At 40.8% G+C, this 15,666-nt stretch overlaps 1 protein-coding gene across 7 annotated transcripts in view; it reads left to right on the top strand.

Annotated features, from left to right (window-relative positions):
- LOC137429642 (catenin delta-2) overlaps window positions 1-15,666 on the top strand; it is a 580,920-nt gene that overhangs the window by 289,461 nt on the left and 275,793 nt on the right. For all 7 annotated transcript variants that reach the window (XM_068119734.2, XM_068119735.2, XM_068119736.2 and 4 more), the window contains one exon: window positions 10,762-11,182. In XM_068119734.2, the coding sequence (XP_067975835.2) occupies window positions 10,762-11,182 (421 nt within the window). The remainder of the gene's footprint in view (window positions 1-10,761; window positions 11,183-15,666) is intronic.

Genomic DNA, 15,666 nt, shown 5'->3' on the forward strand with positions numbered 1-15,666 from the left:
TCGTGATGTAAATGAGGCAAGATGCAGAATCTTCTTCCAATTCTTTAAAATTTCTGCATTTTTTTTCACTAACGATGTGTTTCTACTACTCACTCGCTCTGTACACCTCAAATTAGGCACTCATCAGTGTTAACCTTGACCTGCACATAACACTTCATTTTGCCGCGATTTCTGCAATTTGTTTTAACGTGAAATCAATCCTGTCTGATTGTATGCTTATTCTGAATCATTGGAAGAACAAAAAAGCATTAAGTAATATAATTTCCCTTATGGGTGCAGAGAAAAACAGCTTAATAATAAAACGGACACATTACTGCTTCATGCACAATGGGCACAGGTTCAGTGCTCGATGGAAACAAAATGGCTTCAAATTGCTAGTTGTCACGACTCCTCGTATGTAGGGACTCTACCCACTCCCTCCTCCCTCACGAGGGCGAGGAGCTGACTTACGATGTTTGCCTTTACGGCTGTGCCATTCCCCACAACATTTTGCATATGTAAGAGAATGCTTGCACTCGATGTTTAACAAATTGACAGTGTTAACTAGGATAAAACACTTGCTGACAGCTGGTTGTGCTCCATGACAACCTGTCTGCATGTTCAAGGAAATTAAACAAACGTTAGAAATAAGACAGAGTTCTTTATCATTTTGTGCTCCTCTTTATCCATACGATTAGAGAGATGTTTGTCAGTCTGTCTGTCTTGTCCGTCATTTTTCTCAGAGATGGCCAAATGGATCTTCGTCGAACTTTCAAAGGTTCATCAGTGAAATTTTGGAAAAAAAAAAAAGTTTGATTTCTTCAAAATTCCAACAGGGTTTGGAAAGCACCAGGCAACGCTGGCAATGCCGGAAATGCTAATGTTACATATTGTTGAGACCGTAGTCAATACAGCAAAAAGTTTGATGTCATCATTCCTTACTTATATTTTGTTATCTTCCAATGTTTAGCTGTCACCGCCCTTGCACATTAAACTTTTGACTCTGGCTTAACAAGGGCATTTTTAAAGCTTTGCTGTGATATTCAAGAAAGGCATAATTCAACAAGAAAGAGCAATCAGAGATTGCAGACCCTCACCAGGACGTGTTTGTATTTTGTGTGGTACTTATTAGCTGCTGTGTTTGTGTGGTTTATTGATGACATGGATTTATGTTCAATCCAATATGGCTGCCAAACCACGTGACCGATAATGCCATTAGTTTAATTCTCCCACACAATTTTTGTGTAGATCATGCACACGAAATTTCAAACTGATTGGATCAAGCGTTCTGCTTGTCTAATTATGACATCATAATGAAGACACCGATGACATCATCATGTATATATGTTGTTCCCTACGAGGAGTACTTGACAATGAGCCATATTTCTTTCTTTTTTTCCATGGAGCTGTTTCGGAGTTATAGAGGTGAAAAGTTTTTGTTTTTTTCCAAAATGGCACCAGTACAACGTGACCTATGATGTCATAATTATCATTTAAAAATTCTGCAGGAGGAGGCGCTCATATGGTGAAATTTTCTTTGCAATCGGACCTATGGTTACAAAGAAAAACATACTGGTTTTGTGCGGACAAACATACAGACAAAAACAAACAATAAATATGTCTTGCACAGCACGATACTTGTGAAATCCCTCAAATAAATTGTCCCATGGTGACCTCAAAAATAATTGGTGGTTGAATTCAGTGACCTGGTATTCAAATCGTCTACAAAGTTTAAGTTAACTGGATGAAAATTGACAATTTTATAAATTCGGCCTATGTTGACCTTTTGGCCTATGTTGACCTCAAAAATAGTTGGTGGTTAAATTAATTTAGCCGATATGTAAATCCTATTAAAATTTCAAGTCAATCGGATGAAAATTGAGGATTTTAGAAATTTGAAAAAAAGTGGTTGACCTTTCGCCTATGTTGCCCTTTTGACCTTTTGACCTCAAAAATATATAGCATTTTGTTGGGCCACAAACGCTACCGTTTGGTGAAGTTTTGTGAAGATCGGTTTAAAATTGTAACCTGTGGGCAAGTATAAGTGAGTAGGGAAAAAAAAACCCCACACAAACAAACACACACACACACACACACACGCACACACCGGAGTGATCAACATACTTGTCCCAAAAAAAAAAATTTGCCAAGTAATAACACACAAGACCAATAGTAGGGAGGCGAAGTGGAAAAAAGAGGCCCAGATAACTTTTTTAAATCATCATATTAAAAGCTGGCATCCACCATGGATAGTTAGGCCATGGGGTGGTGCTTTGGACCAGGGTGGATGCCACGCCACATTTTTCCGAAAAGGGTCTTAAATTAACCCTTTTCCCAAAAAACACAATTTGGAAAATAGTCCAAAATGTGGGGTGGAGGTTTACATGATTGGTCATTACTAATTAACCAATAGTCACAAAGAAGCAAATGACCACTTATCTTGTAGCCACAAACATAATAGCTATAAGTTGATAGTAACAAATTTTCAATCAGTTGATTATAATTAAGGGCACCAGGGTGCAAAATGTCATGCGACCCTTAAAACCCCTAAATTTAGGGTACTGCTTAGTTTGAACCCCTAGAATAGATATTAACATTCAATATAGATCTTTCAAACAAATATTGTTTTAAAGTAGATATATGTGGGCAGTTTTTGAAAAAAGTCCTATTACTCAGTCTTAAAAGGGGTATGAATTAAAGAGGGTCAAAGTTGGCCCCTTTTTCACAAAAATCGAAAAAACCAGAATTTCGGGTTTGTCAACTTTATTTTCAGCAAGGCTCACATGGATACCACAGTTCATAATTAGTTTGCATATTTGGGCCCTATGAGATGAGGATGTAAGTGGATACAAGGGGTCTGGGGGGAAGAGGGAGGAATTTGGAAACCTTTTAAACCTAAATTATGTGTAGGGGCCTACAGCAACTTGTCATCATTACATTGCTGCAACAATTTATTCAAGGGCAATAAAATAACAAATTGATCAATGTGCACACAATGTGCAGCGTTTCAGCATGGTGGAAATAGAGATTCAGTAACTGACACAAGTAAGACTATAGGAAAGGAGAGATCACTGGGCACAATACTTCCAAATGATTTCCACGAAGTAATGGATTTTGGTTATTGTGCAAAACGACGGCCAGCTCCCATTTTTGATGTGGAAATGCAACAAGAATGGTATAAGTCAGAAAACAACATCCTGAACCAAGCCAAGGCAAGTGATCTGTCTTGGTTACTGTGTCGCATGGAAGATCCAGACCGTCAGCGTATCCCTGCATGGACAGGATTTAATCATGTTGTTTCCCAGTATGAATCTGAAGTAACAAGAATAGGGACACATGCCAATCCTCCCAGTACCAGCAGATGATATGGACACAATCTACACTGTGATAGCAAGATGCAAGTATATTGCAGAGTTGCTAAACATTTCACATACCATCATCACCTTCGACCAGGCCCTTTACTGCAGAGCAAAGGAACTTGTGTGGTCCAACCAACCAGGGTTTAAGAACGTGATCATACGCCTTGGATCATTTCACACTGCAATGAACTTTATGAAGGCTATTGGGCAGCACATGGAGGGATCTGGTCTGAAGGATATATGGGTGGAGAGTGGAGTGTTTGGAGAAAGCACAACCAATAGCATGCTCACAGGAAAAGCATACAACAAGGCGATTCGAGGTCATAAACTCACTGGAGAAGCATTGTGGCGGGTGCTCTGGCCGAAATTTATCCAATGGATAGGGGAAAATCCACACGTAGAGCAAGTGCAGAAGGCTGCTACAGAGGTTGTGGAACAATTGAAATATCATGATGAGAAGCCCGATCATGATTATGAACACCGTGTGGGTCTCATGTTGGAAATGTTGAAATTGATTGATCAGTTTGATGAAAGTAATGTCAACAAGAAAACGTATGTGTTGTGGAGACAGTATGTGGATATGGTTTCCACACTGGTGGCTTTCATTCGAGCAGACCGAGAAGGAAATTGGAGTCTGCACCTGGAGTCATTTGCAAAGATGTTGCCAATGTTCCATCAATATGATCACACAAATTATGCACGTTGAGGCACAGTCTACCTTGCGGACATGCGCAGCCTCCCACAGACGGCACCCTTGGTCCACCGCCAATTTGAAAATGGACAGTTCTCCATCAAGCGTTCAGAATCGAAGTTTTGTCAGGTTGCAACAGACCAAGCCTTAGAGCACATAAATAGAGTGGCCAAGGTATGTGGAGGATTAGTTGGGATCACAAGGATTGATTCTGCGAGGGACAAATGGTGTTTAACTCAGAATGAAAAATCTGCCATATCTGATGCCACATTTAAAATGTTTAACATGGATATTGATGATATAAACGGTGACTGGGGACACCAAGAAGCTGGACCTGCTCGACTAGAACGTGACGAATCTGATACAAAGAAGTTGGTCCATGAACTGGAGCGCTTCCAAGTCTTTGACAGTTTGTCCAATGAACTTGTTGTCATCACCACATCAGATGTGGCACCTGATGATATAGCCAGCGCTCTAATCAATGCAGAATCCATGTGAGAGAAGGCCTTGGAGGAGTTTGTCACAGCACGACTCAACGAAAAGTCAGAGGACTTTTATTCAAAAATGAAGCGCCATAAACCAAAAACACGAGAGAGCATGTACCATGTCAAAGTCTGAAATGGTGGAGGTAAAGAGAAGACCATAAAGGCTGACAGAGGTCTTCTAAGAAGACTATTAGTTGCATCTCAGGGTGGTTGGGAAATCGACATGAAGAGCATTTTAGAACATGAATTGAGTCCAGTCCCACTTTCCCTTGCACCTACCAATTTCAAATTAAATAAGGGCAATAAGGCAGACCTAGCTACACTACTGATTGAGGATGTGGATGTAAAAAGTGAGATTGACAAGTGTAAAAGGTTTGACAGTGAGATTGACAAGATTGACAAAAAGTGTAAAAAGAGTGACAAGAAGTCCTGTGTAGTAATAGATGGACCAGCACTCATTCAGGCAAGTGGAAAACCAGATGGTGCAAAGACATTTGGAGACTTGGCAGACACATTCCTAACCAAGGTATTGAACAATTAGTGCCACATGTTGTAGAGTAGATGTTTTATTTGACAGATACAATGACTTGTCTATCAAAAGCGGCACAAGGGAACAGCGGACAGGGTCAATTCGACCAATCAGGTGGCGTATCGACAATAGAGCAGTGAAACTGCCCCAAAACTGGAGACAATATATCAGCCTATCTGCCGACAAGGAAAACCTGGCTTCTTTCCTCAGCAACGAGCTGAGGGCCCAGTCTGGCAGGGTTCCTCCAAATGGAGAACTGGTCAAAGCAGGGGGATTTGAGAACGTGATGGAGACATTCACCACGAGCGAGAGGGACATATCCCATTTACGTGCAAACCATGAAGAAGCGGAAACTTGTATTCTGCTCCATGCGAAAGATGCTTTAGAACAAGGCTTTGAAAAAATCATTATTAACTGTAAAGACACCGACGTCTTGGTGATGGCCACAGAATTGTTGACAGGGTCCACTTCGGAAATTTGGATGAGAGCAGGAACACTAAAAAACACAAAAAACATTCCAGTTCACTTGATAGATATTCCATCAGAAGTGAAGCAGAACCTGATCCCATTCCATGCCCTCACAGGGTGCGATTCCACGAGCCAGTTCTCAGGGAAAGGTAAAAAGAGTGCCTGGAAGGTCTTCCTGCAACACCCATCTTTGCTTAGTGGCTTGGGAGAGCACGAACTTTCTGAAATGACATTTGGTGAAGTTGAAAAGTTTGTGTGCATTTTGTATACAGGGAATGACAACATGGAACATATCAATGAAGTGAGACACCACTTATTCGTCAAGGGAAGAAAGTCGCTTGAATCCCTCCCTCCTACTAAGGATGCCCTTAAACATCATGTTGAACGAGCAAGTTATCAAAGTTGTGTCTGGAGGCAAGCACTTGAACCCAAACAAGTGCTCCCCGATCCAATAACAAGAGGCTGGAAAAAGGAAGGGAACACATTGAAGCCAATCCGAACGACACTGAATTCTGTACCAGAGAAATGCCTGCAACTCGTTACATGTCATTGCCGAGGTGGTTGTACAGGTCGATGTGGATGTGCTGCTAATGGTATACCTTGTATTGCTCGCTGTTTCTGTGGTGGAGTGTGTCACAACCCAAACAACCATGTGGATGAGGATAGCGACTAGTTATTCATGTAGTAGTACTTCTTGCACATTCATGTAGGCCAGTACCTACAAATGCCTAACCTTTGACCACTAAACTAAAGTAGAGGTACTGTAGAGGTACTGTAGTGTGCTGCTGGCCAATGTTAGACATCAAAGGGTCAATTTTGGACCCTTCAATTCTACTATCCAATCATTTTAATCATAGTTAATTATTCTGTGTTGACATAATGCACTAATTTCACAATACATGTATGTACTTGTCAGATCCTATCAATGCATTTGACTAAAATTAAGTAATTTAGGATTAAAGGGGTCCAAATTCCTCCCTCTTCCCCCCAGACCCCTTGTATCCACTAATACATCCTCATCTCATCGGACCAAAATATGCAAACTAATTATGAACTGTGGTATCCATGTGATCCTTGCTGAAAATAACGTTGACAAACCCGAAATTCTGGTTTTTTCGATTTTTGTGAAAAAGGGGCCAACTTTGACCCTCTTTAATTCATACCCCCCTTTAAGACTGAGTAATAGGACTTTTTTCAAAAACTGCCCACAAATATCTACTTTAAAACAATATTTGTTTTAAAGATCTATATTGAATGTTAATATTTATTCTGGGGGTTCAAACTAAAGCAGTACTCTAAATTTAGGGGTTTTAAGGGTCACATGACATTTTGGACCCTGGTGCCCTTAATAATCAACTGATGGAAAATTTGTTACTATCAACTTATAGCTATTATGTTTGTGGCTACAAGATAAGTGGTCATTTGCTTCTTTGTGACTATTGATTAATTAGTAATGACCAATCATGCAAACCTCCACCCCACATTTTGGACTATTTTCCAAATTGTGTTTTTTGGGTAAAGGGTTCATTTAAGACCCTTTTCGGAAAAATGTGGGGTGGCATCCACCCTGGTCCAAAGCACCACCCCATGGCCTAACTATCCATGGTGGATGCCAGCTTCTAATATGATGTGATTTTTTAAATGTCATTTTATGCTTTTGCCTCCCTACTACAACCATATACTTGAAAAATCTTTGATTTTCACAAGTAAAAAAACAGAGCCAAATGCAATAACCTCTTCTCTGGTGAGGGTAAAAATATGGGGGCTAAACCATGTGACTAATGAAGTCATTATTATTATTATTATTATTATTATTATTGTTCTCTCCACCAATTGATACGTAGATGACGCTCAAGAAATGTCATCCTGATCAGATGAAGTACTTGTCGAATTATGACGTCATAATGGAGGCACCTATGACATCATCATTAACATGTTATTGACAGTTCTTTACAATGAGTCATGTGTCATGTTTTTTTCCACGCAGCGCTTTTGGAGATATAGAGGTGCATAGTTTTTTGGTTTTTCCAATATGGCGCCTATACCACGTTGCATATGACGTCATAAATATCATGAAAAAATTATACAGGAGGAGGTGCACCTATGGTGAAGATCTCCTGTTCAGCGGACCAACGGTTGCAGAGAAAAGCAAACTTATTCTGTGCAGTCAAGCAGACAGATAGACAAACAGACCCAAATGCAATACCGTACCCTTTCCTCTGGTAAAGGTAACTAGGAAAAACCAAACAGTAAGAGCACACACAGCTGCTTGCATGTTTTTGGTCGAATGTAACTTAAGCTATAGTATGTTGATTGGACATGCCAGACGTTATTAGCCTTGTACATTCCCAAAGGGGTGGGAGATGCTATTGTAGTCGGTCATTGTGTGTGTGTGTGTGTGTGTGTGTGTGTGTGTGTGTGTGTGTGTGTGTGTGTGTGTGTGTGTGTGTGTGTGTGTGTGTGTGTGTGTGTGTGTGTGTGTGCGTGCGCGCGAGTCCGCATGCAGATCTACTTTAATTTAGATGGCTAATTTCTGATTTTTGTTGTATGCATAGTCCAGGCTCATGGAAGAGCTAGTGCAGTGAACAGATCAGGACCCGACAGACAAAAACATGCGCAAAAGCTGCATGCGTGGGGTGGAAAAAATTGGATACAGAAGGAAGCTCCAACAAGGGAATACTGGAAAATTGGAAGATCTACTGCAATCTTTGTTCTTTTGCGAGGCTCTGCATTCTTGAATTCTTCGGTTTGTTTTCACTTGTTATCAGCACACACCAGAAGCATATACACGTTGCAGAAATGCAGTTGATAAGCATTGCAGAAATTGTGAAAATAATGAGAATATATACTGTAGTCAACGGTATGACCTGCCATCATTATTCTAGTGAATCTAGTCCGTACACAATTACTCTGTGTGGGATGTGTGCTTGAAAGAGACTTCTCTATAAATATCAGACTAAGGACGACACCACAAACTATTGGGCACATGGCTCAGGCTGCCTTCCTTTGTTGAAAATGAATTTCTCAAAAGTGACATTTATAACGTGTAATTGTGAGCAAAAACTGTGGGACGAGCTCTTTGTTGTACAGTACAACGGTTATTTAAATTGTAATTTATCATTTTGACATCTAGAGAAAGAAGAAGTAATGTAAAGTTAGCCAAAATGTCTATTTCTTTATTTCGGGGAAGTGCTGAGTATTGTGCTACGAAGGTGATTAATTACACACTTGACTTTAGATTATTCATCTGGGATCATAACACGCAACGTTTTTTTTGTGATGACAGCTTAATATAAAATGCAATTACTGATTTCAAACAGACAACTGCTTGCCGAAGCGAGTTGAACCATGACCCCATATCTTCCAGTTCATCATCCTGCACCCAAACCTTTTTTTTTGTCTCTGCTTGTTCTTTTTCTTCCTGCTCTATTTTAATTTTAATGCAACAAAGAAAGAACAATAATTCTTAGGGGTTTTAATGCGTGTTGAGGGTATTTGGGGTCCAAACGATCTTATGGATCTGGAAGGTCTTCGGGGTGTTTAGGTGTCTTATTGATCTAAAGGGCCTTGGGAGTCTTAGGGTTATAGAGGATTATAGGGGTTTTAAGGGTTTATAGGGGCCTTAAGGATCTTAGCAGTCTAAAGCGTGTTAGGGGTCTTAAGGGTTTATAGGGGCCTTATTAAGGGTCTTACCGGTCTAAAGCATCTTAGGGGTCTTAAGGGTTTATAGGGGCCTTAAGGGTCTTAGCAGTCTAAAGCGTGTTAGGGGTCTTAAGGGTTTATAGGGGCCTTATTAAGGGTCTTACTGGTCTAAAGCATCTTACGGGTCTCGAGGGTCTGATTGTCATTGTGGTTGGAATGACCAGAGGTTGCAAACTGTCGCTGCAGTGTTGTATCTCTGCATAATGAGCACACGTTTAATAAGGTCTCAAGGCTGCACATGGAGCTCTTTTACACACAGTCCACTGTCAATTAAGTGTTTGCTTTTCTTTTTTAACCTTCATTAGAGTTTCTTATTTGGTATTTTAATAGTGGAGTATTGCTGAGGTCATTGTATTATTGCATCATTGCAATAATCATTGCTGATCATCATTTTGAGCATCATGCATCATGATCATTCATGCATCATGCATTTGATGCATCATGCTGAGCATCATTGCTGATCTCATTTTAACATCTATATCATCTGTTAATTTCATTTAATAACGAAACTGGACGGAGGTTATGGTTTTACCCACATTTATCTGTTTGTCCGTCTGTGAGCAGCATATCTCAAATGGTTATGGATGGTTCTGGACGAAATTAGGATGGACAGGTTGTGTGTGGGACAAGGACGAATTGATTCGATTTTTGGTGAATATACAGATCCGGATCTGGATGCGAGAATTTTTACATTTTAAAAAAACGATTCTTTACCATCATTTGAGAGATGGGGCCAAAGACGATATGTCGGATGATATCTCAAAAAGTTATGGATGAGTTATGACAAAACGAGGTGGATGAGTTAGTTTGGTGAAAAGAACAAGCTGATGCGATTTTGGTTCAGATCCGAATCCAGCTCCAGCCTATCAATGGAATACAAAATGAAAACTAATCAGCCTGGCGGAGGTATGTGCTCTACCGTGTGCTGTTCCAGTTTATCTGTCTGTGTGCCAGTTGGTCTTTATTTATTAACTTTTGATTTACCTGTCCTAAAGGAACTAGAAATATTCACACATAACAAAATTAATCTAATGTTTAGTGTCCATGTGTTTTATACTTCTCCGACCACCCCCCAAAGCCCTCTCCCTCCCTCCCACAGATCTCCTGATGTCCCTGCTCTCAAATGTTGTGTTTGTGTGCTTCCCCCTCTCTCCCCATCTTGTCTACCGCTCCCCTTATTATATGTTTTATGTGTCTGTTTGATTTTTTTTGTGTGATTAATGTTAGGTCTTACACGAGCCTCGATCCTGTATACAAAAAAATAAAATGAAATGTTTTTCAGGTTTCTGCACAGCATCATCCAACTGCTAGCTCAAAGCTTCTTTAATGTTTAATTTGAAACGAAACACATCACCTTCTGTAACCCTTGCAATGTCAGTAGGTTATTAGTAATTGCTACCTGATTTAAGTCTCCATGCTACCGACTCACTACTTCAAACATTCATTAATGAAGCCTAGAATTTGGAGATGAAAGGAAAAGACAAAAAATTTCCCCACCCCCAAAAAATGCACCAACCTTGTTATAAACACTTTTTTTTGTTCCTGCAGGTTTTGCTGAACAATTCCAACCTCAGATTGGAGGTCTAACCTACCCTGACCTAACAAACTTTCCTGAAAATGCTGCATTCAGAGAATCAACTTCATACCCAGAGGGTGGGGCCTTCACTGAGCCATCCAGCTATATGGACAACCCACCCTACACTGATGCCTCATCTTATCCAGATCCTACAGGGTACCCCGACACTCCGGCTTATGCAGATATGATTGGCTACCCAGAGGCAGGCAGGTTTCATGAGTCAGCCCCATATCCTGAGATGGCCATGTTTCCTTCTGGTTCGCCTCAACTCGGACGTGGACTGTCTCATGGTGACTCGACCTTTTCTCATGGCAGGCGGCTGCAAGCTGCTGGCACGCTTGGCCGTGGACCAACTCGACAGGCATCACTTGACAGCATCCGTAAGGATCCCAGGTGAGATATGCAACTTTATCGGAATTAAGGTGGAGTTGTTGGCATTGCGGTGATAAGAGTCGCAATGGATTTGAGAGATTGATGGCCTGAATTTAGCGATTTAATGGAGTGTTGGAATGAGAGCAAAGATTTGAGGAAGTGTTACAACCTTGGCATACATTTGAGGGAGTGATGGCACGAAAGAACGGATTTGAAGGATCGGTGGCACTAAGGTGGTGATGACATGGAATAGTGGATTTGGAAGAATAAACGCAGTGTATTAGCTGGAATGTATCAACTTAACAGCAGGAATGCAACAATATCTTCTTGGTTTGGCTTCATTTCTGGCTGCCAGAGTTGCTGAAGCGTAACTCGGCCTCTAGGAGTAACAATGTGTTCTTGTGCGACAAAGAATGCCACTCTCTGAATGCTGGTTTCAGGTGTTGTTTACAATGAGATGCTATTCGTTTTGCATTCTTTAAAGGTTTTCTTTTTTCTTTGCTTTTTTGCATTTCACACACATTTTCAAAATTCATCCACAAACGGCCAAAAGCAATTGCTTCTTGAAAATGAAATTCGACCCCAACATTACAGCACATTATTCTCATCATTTTTGGTTACTTAACATGATAAAATTAATATCTCTTATTTATCGCTATCATGTACAATGTCTACCTTGTGGTCATGTAATGTTTTATCGCAATATCTTTAACTTGTGCAATATCTCATCCAACAGCAATCAAGTGTAAACGTAAGATTTCAAACAGTAAAAAACATTTTTCATCATAAGTTTTTGGTCCTGATTGCAATGAAAAAACTAAAAAGAACAATCAGATTGAGCATTCCAGAAAAAGATTCTGCAAGAATTCACTTCTCCCCATACAGTTAGATAAAGAAAGAGAAATAAAGAGCAAAATTGATAAAAGAAAAGAAAAGCAGAAATTAGAATGAATAAAGAGAAATGTGAAAACGTAGGAAAAAAATGTGAGAGGACCAATGAACAAAGATGTTGGGAAGAACCCGGATAGATAGATTTGAGCAGTTACTCACCAGGCTAAAATGCAGCAACACGTACAAGCTCGGATCTAAATTGTCTTAACGCATCTAAAAGGTATTGGGGATCTTGAGGGGTCTTAGGGTGTAGAATACCTTATTGGTCAGGAGGATCTTAGGAGTCTTAAGGGGTCTTAAAGTGACTTCAGGGTCTGAAGGGTCTTAGGGGTCTTAAAGGGTCCTTGGGGTATAAATATTCTTTGGGCTCTCAAGGGTATTGTTGGGTATTAGGGGAAAAAGTGTTCGAGGGGTCGTAAAGGGTTGTAAGGATCTAAAGGATCCTCGAGATTGAAATGGTCTTGGGAATCTAAAGGGTATTTGTGGTCTGGAGGGTCTTAAAGTCTTGGGGTTATAAAGGGCCTTTAGGATTTTAGGGGCCTTAAGAGTCCTCGGGGTCTCTGGGGAATTATGGGTCTTACAAGGACTTTAACGGTCTTCACGGGTCTAGAGGTTCTTAGGGATCTCAAGAGTCTTTACAACCGTAAGGGGTCGAAAGGGTGTTGGGCTTGAAAAGACTTTAGGGGTCTTCAGAGACTTTCTTTGGGGCCTTAAGAATATTAGGGGTAAAAAGCATCGTTGGGGTTCACTCAGGCCAACGAGTCTGATATTTCACTCAGGCCGACTAGCATAGTCTTCAAGCAGCCATCAAACTTCTGGACTGGTCTCCCCTCTATACTATCTCTGACATCAACTCATCCTGACAATTCTTCCAAAGTAAACTGCTCTCTCTCTCTCATGCACAGATTTATCTCATCTCGTCTTCAGTTGTCATACCCTTCCTCCCGTCCATGGTACACTGAATCTTGTGGTGAGGCAGTTGCCCTGAAACAACTTGCCTTTGCCTTTTTTTTTTTTTTTTTCGCTCAAGAAATTTCATATTGATTGGATCAAGCATTCTACTTCAATCAACATTTTTTAAAAACACAGGTGCAACTTGTACACTTAGGTTTTTGAAATCCATAACTGACAAATGAAAGCAGAATCCAAATGGCTTATGTTTAATGTCCCTTTTGGGAGTGGAGCTGCTGCATGGTGATCTGCATTGCTAAACGAGGACTTTAAGTCCTTGAGTTACATCAGCTGTCCCAACACACGTTTCTGGCTATTGGCCGTCGTCGTGGTGTAGATGTCTCCTCCCACCCCCATCCCGCCCAATCAAAACGAGTGAACTCGGAGGTTCTCCAATGAGGGTTTTATACACCATGCAATTCTCCACCATTGTGGTGTCACTGATACCCAGAAGCATCTGAGTGCTTCTGATTAGCAGCCAGGAAAAGAATAAACACAAAAGTTGCAAGATATCCTCATTCAGCAATAGGTCACCTACTCCACATTGAGAGATACAGTGGGATCTTTAACATGCACCAGCAATCAATGTTAGCAGACGGGTTCTCCACTTAACGCCCCGAATTTATTCAATGCAATGGAACAGCATGACAGTTCAGTCTGGAATCAAACCCAAATATAACGGCTCAAAAGCAAGAGCGCAAACCTCTGCACCATCCTGTGAGACATATGCAGTGTGCTTATTTTGAATGTAATTGTGTGTATATGTTTGTGAAATTATTTCCGCATGGACAGTGGCCATTTGAATGGAACACTAACACTCACGATGACTACCACCTCACACTGGGGCTTTAAGCCCAAAGATAGCCAAACTAATGCTTTTCCTCACTCGTAGTTATTACATTGTGCAGTTGCTGCAGGTCTGTGGACTGGCAGGGCTAACTCCTCGAATTTTATAAAACCTAGTTTTAAATTCTCCAGGATCCCAAAATTAACCTGATTGTTCACTTGACAAAATGGTGGCAAGATGAGATACATGCCGAAAGGCACATCTAACCCCCAAAAATACACTATGACCTATCTTGCACGTTTTGTAACAAACAAGCAACAGAAGACCTAGTTACCACCACCACCAAAGGTGGCTGGAGGTTATGTTTTCACCCCCTTTTTTTTTTTTTTTTTTTTTTGTATATAAGATCGAGGCTCGTGAAAGAGATAACATTAATCACACAAAAAGACAAACCGACACACAAAACACAAAAAACAAGGGGAGCGGCAGACAAGATGGGGAGAGAGGGAGAAGGACACAAACACAACATTTGAGAGCAGGGACATCGGGAGGACTTGGGGGGAGGTGGGAGAGGAATAAAACATATGAACACTGCCAGGACTCTGGGGTGAATTACCGGGGGTAGAAAAGATCAAGGTTTTCGATGGGGGAAGATAAGAGATGGTGGTGAACAGCTGTTTTAAAGTTTGTCTGACTTTGTTTGACCCTCTCTGTTTGTCTGACTTTGTTTGTGAACAAAATATCTCAAAAATTTGTGGACGGATTCAGACGAAATTTGGCAAAGATGTAGCATATGTGACAAGGACGAAATGATTAGATTTTAGTGAAGATTCGGATCCGGCTACTAGAATTTTTAAAGTGATTCTTCACCATTGCAAGATCGGGCCAAAAATGATACATAGCAGGATATCTCAAAAAGTTGTGGACATATTTGGACGAAACTTGGTGGAGAGATTGGGTGTGTGACAAGGACGATTCGATTCGATTTTGGTGAAGATCCGGATCCGGATCCGGCTCGTAGAATTTTTTAAGGGATTCTTCACCATTGGGAAATCAGGCCACAAACGATACATAGCAGGATATCTCAAAACGTTATGGATGGATTTGGACGAAACTTGTTGGAGAGGTTGTGTTTGACAAGGAAGAATCGATTCAATTTTGGTGAAGATCCGGATCCGGATCCAGCTCGTTTAATTTTTTAAAGTGATTCTTCACCGTTGGGTGATGCTCTCTAATGCTCTCTACTCAGTGCCGTTCTAGTTTCATCCTTGAACCCAGTGGTTCCCAAACTTCTTTGCCCATGACCAAAATTTGAAAAAACTTGGAGAAAAAAAAAAATTCATTTGTTGGAGAAACCCTTTCAATGTGAACCCCTCCTCACCTCCCCCCTTTCAAGAACCGTGATTTTGAGGGGTGGATAGGGGGGGGGTGGGGTTCAAGTTTGGGTCACGATTGGCTGTGGGTTTTGGAATCCCTGCTCAAACCCAACATATTTCTTCAGTCCCAAAGACCAAGATATACAGTACATGTATCAACATCGAATGCTTGGGCAAACTGGCTCGGTTGCAGTCTATGAAAGAATTGCCCACTTCCTAATGCAATGTCAGCTGTTACACTGCTAACCACAGCATCAGTCAGCCGACATGGATTTGGAAGCCCTTTATGGCAAGATCATCAGCCCACGCCCTGGGGAAAAACATTGATCCAAGGATGTGTTTCTGACTCCCTGGCCACAGTTTCTGTTGAGAGGTGCCTTTTTATGCAGAAGAGGTAAATAAAAAAATTAACATTGTAACAAAACTAAGTGCATGTACTATGGCCCTAATACCAAAGTACACTGCAACTAAGCTTGCATAAAACGAATATACACATGTAC

The sequence above is a fragment of the Myxine glutinosa genome, chromosome 6 (assembly GCF_964187855.1).
Source record: "Myxine glutinosa chromosome 6, kmMyxGlut1.1, whole genome shotgun sequence".
NCBI classification, from domain to species: Eukaryota; Metazoa; Chordata; class Myxini; order Myxiniformes; family Myxinidae; genus Myxine; species Myxine glutinosa.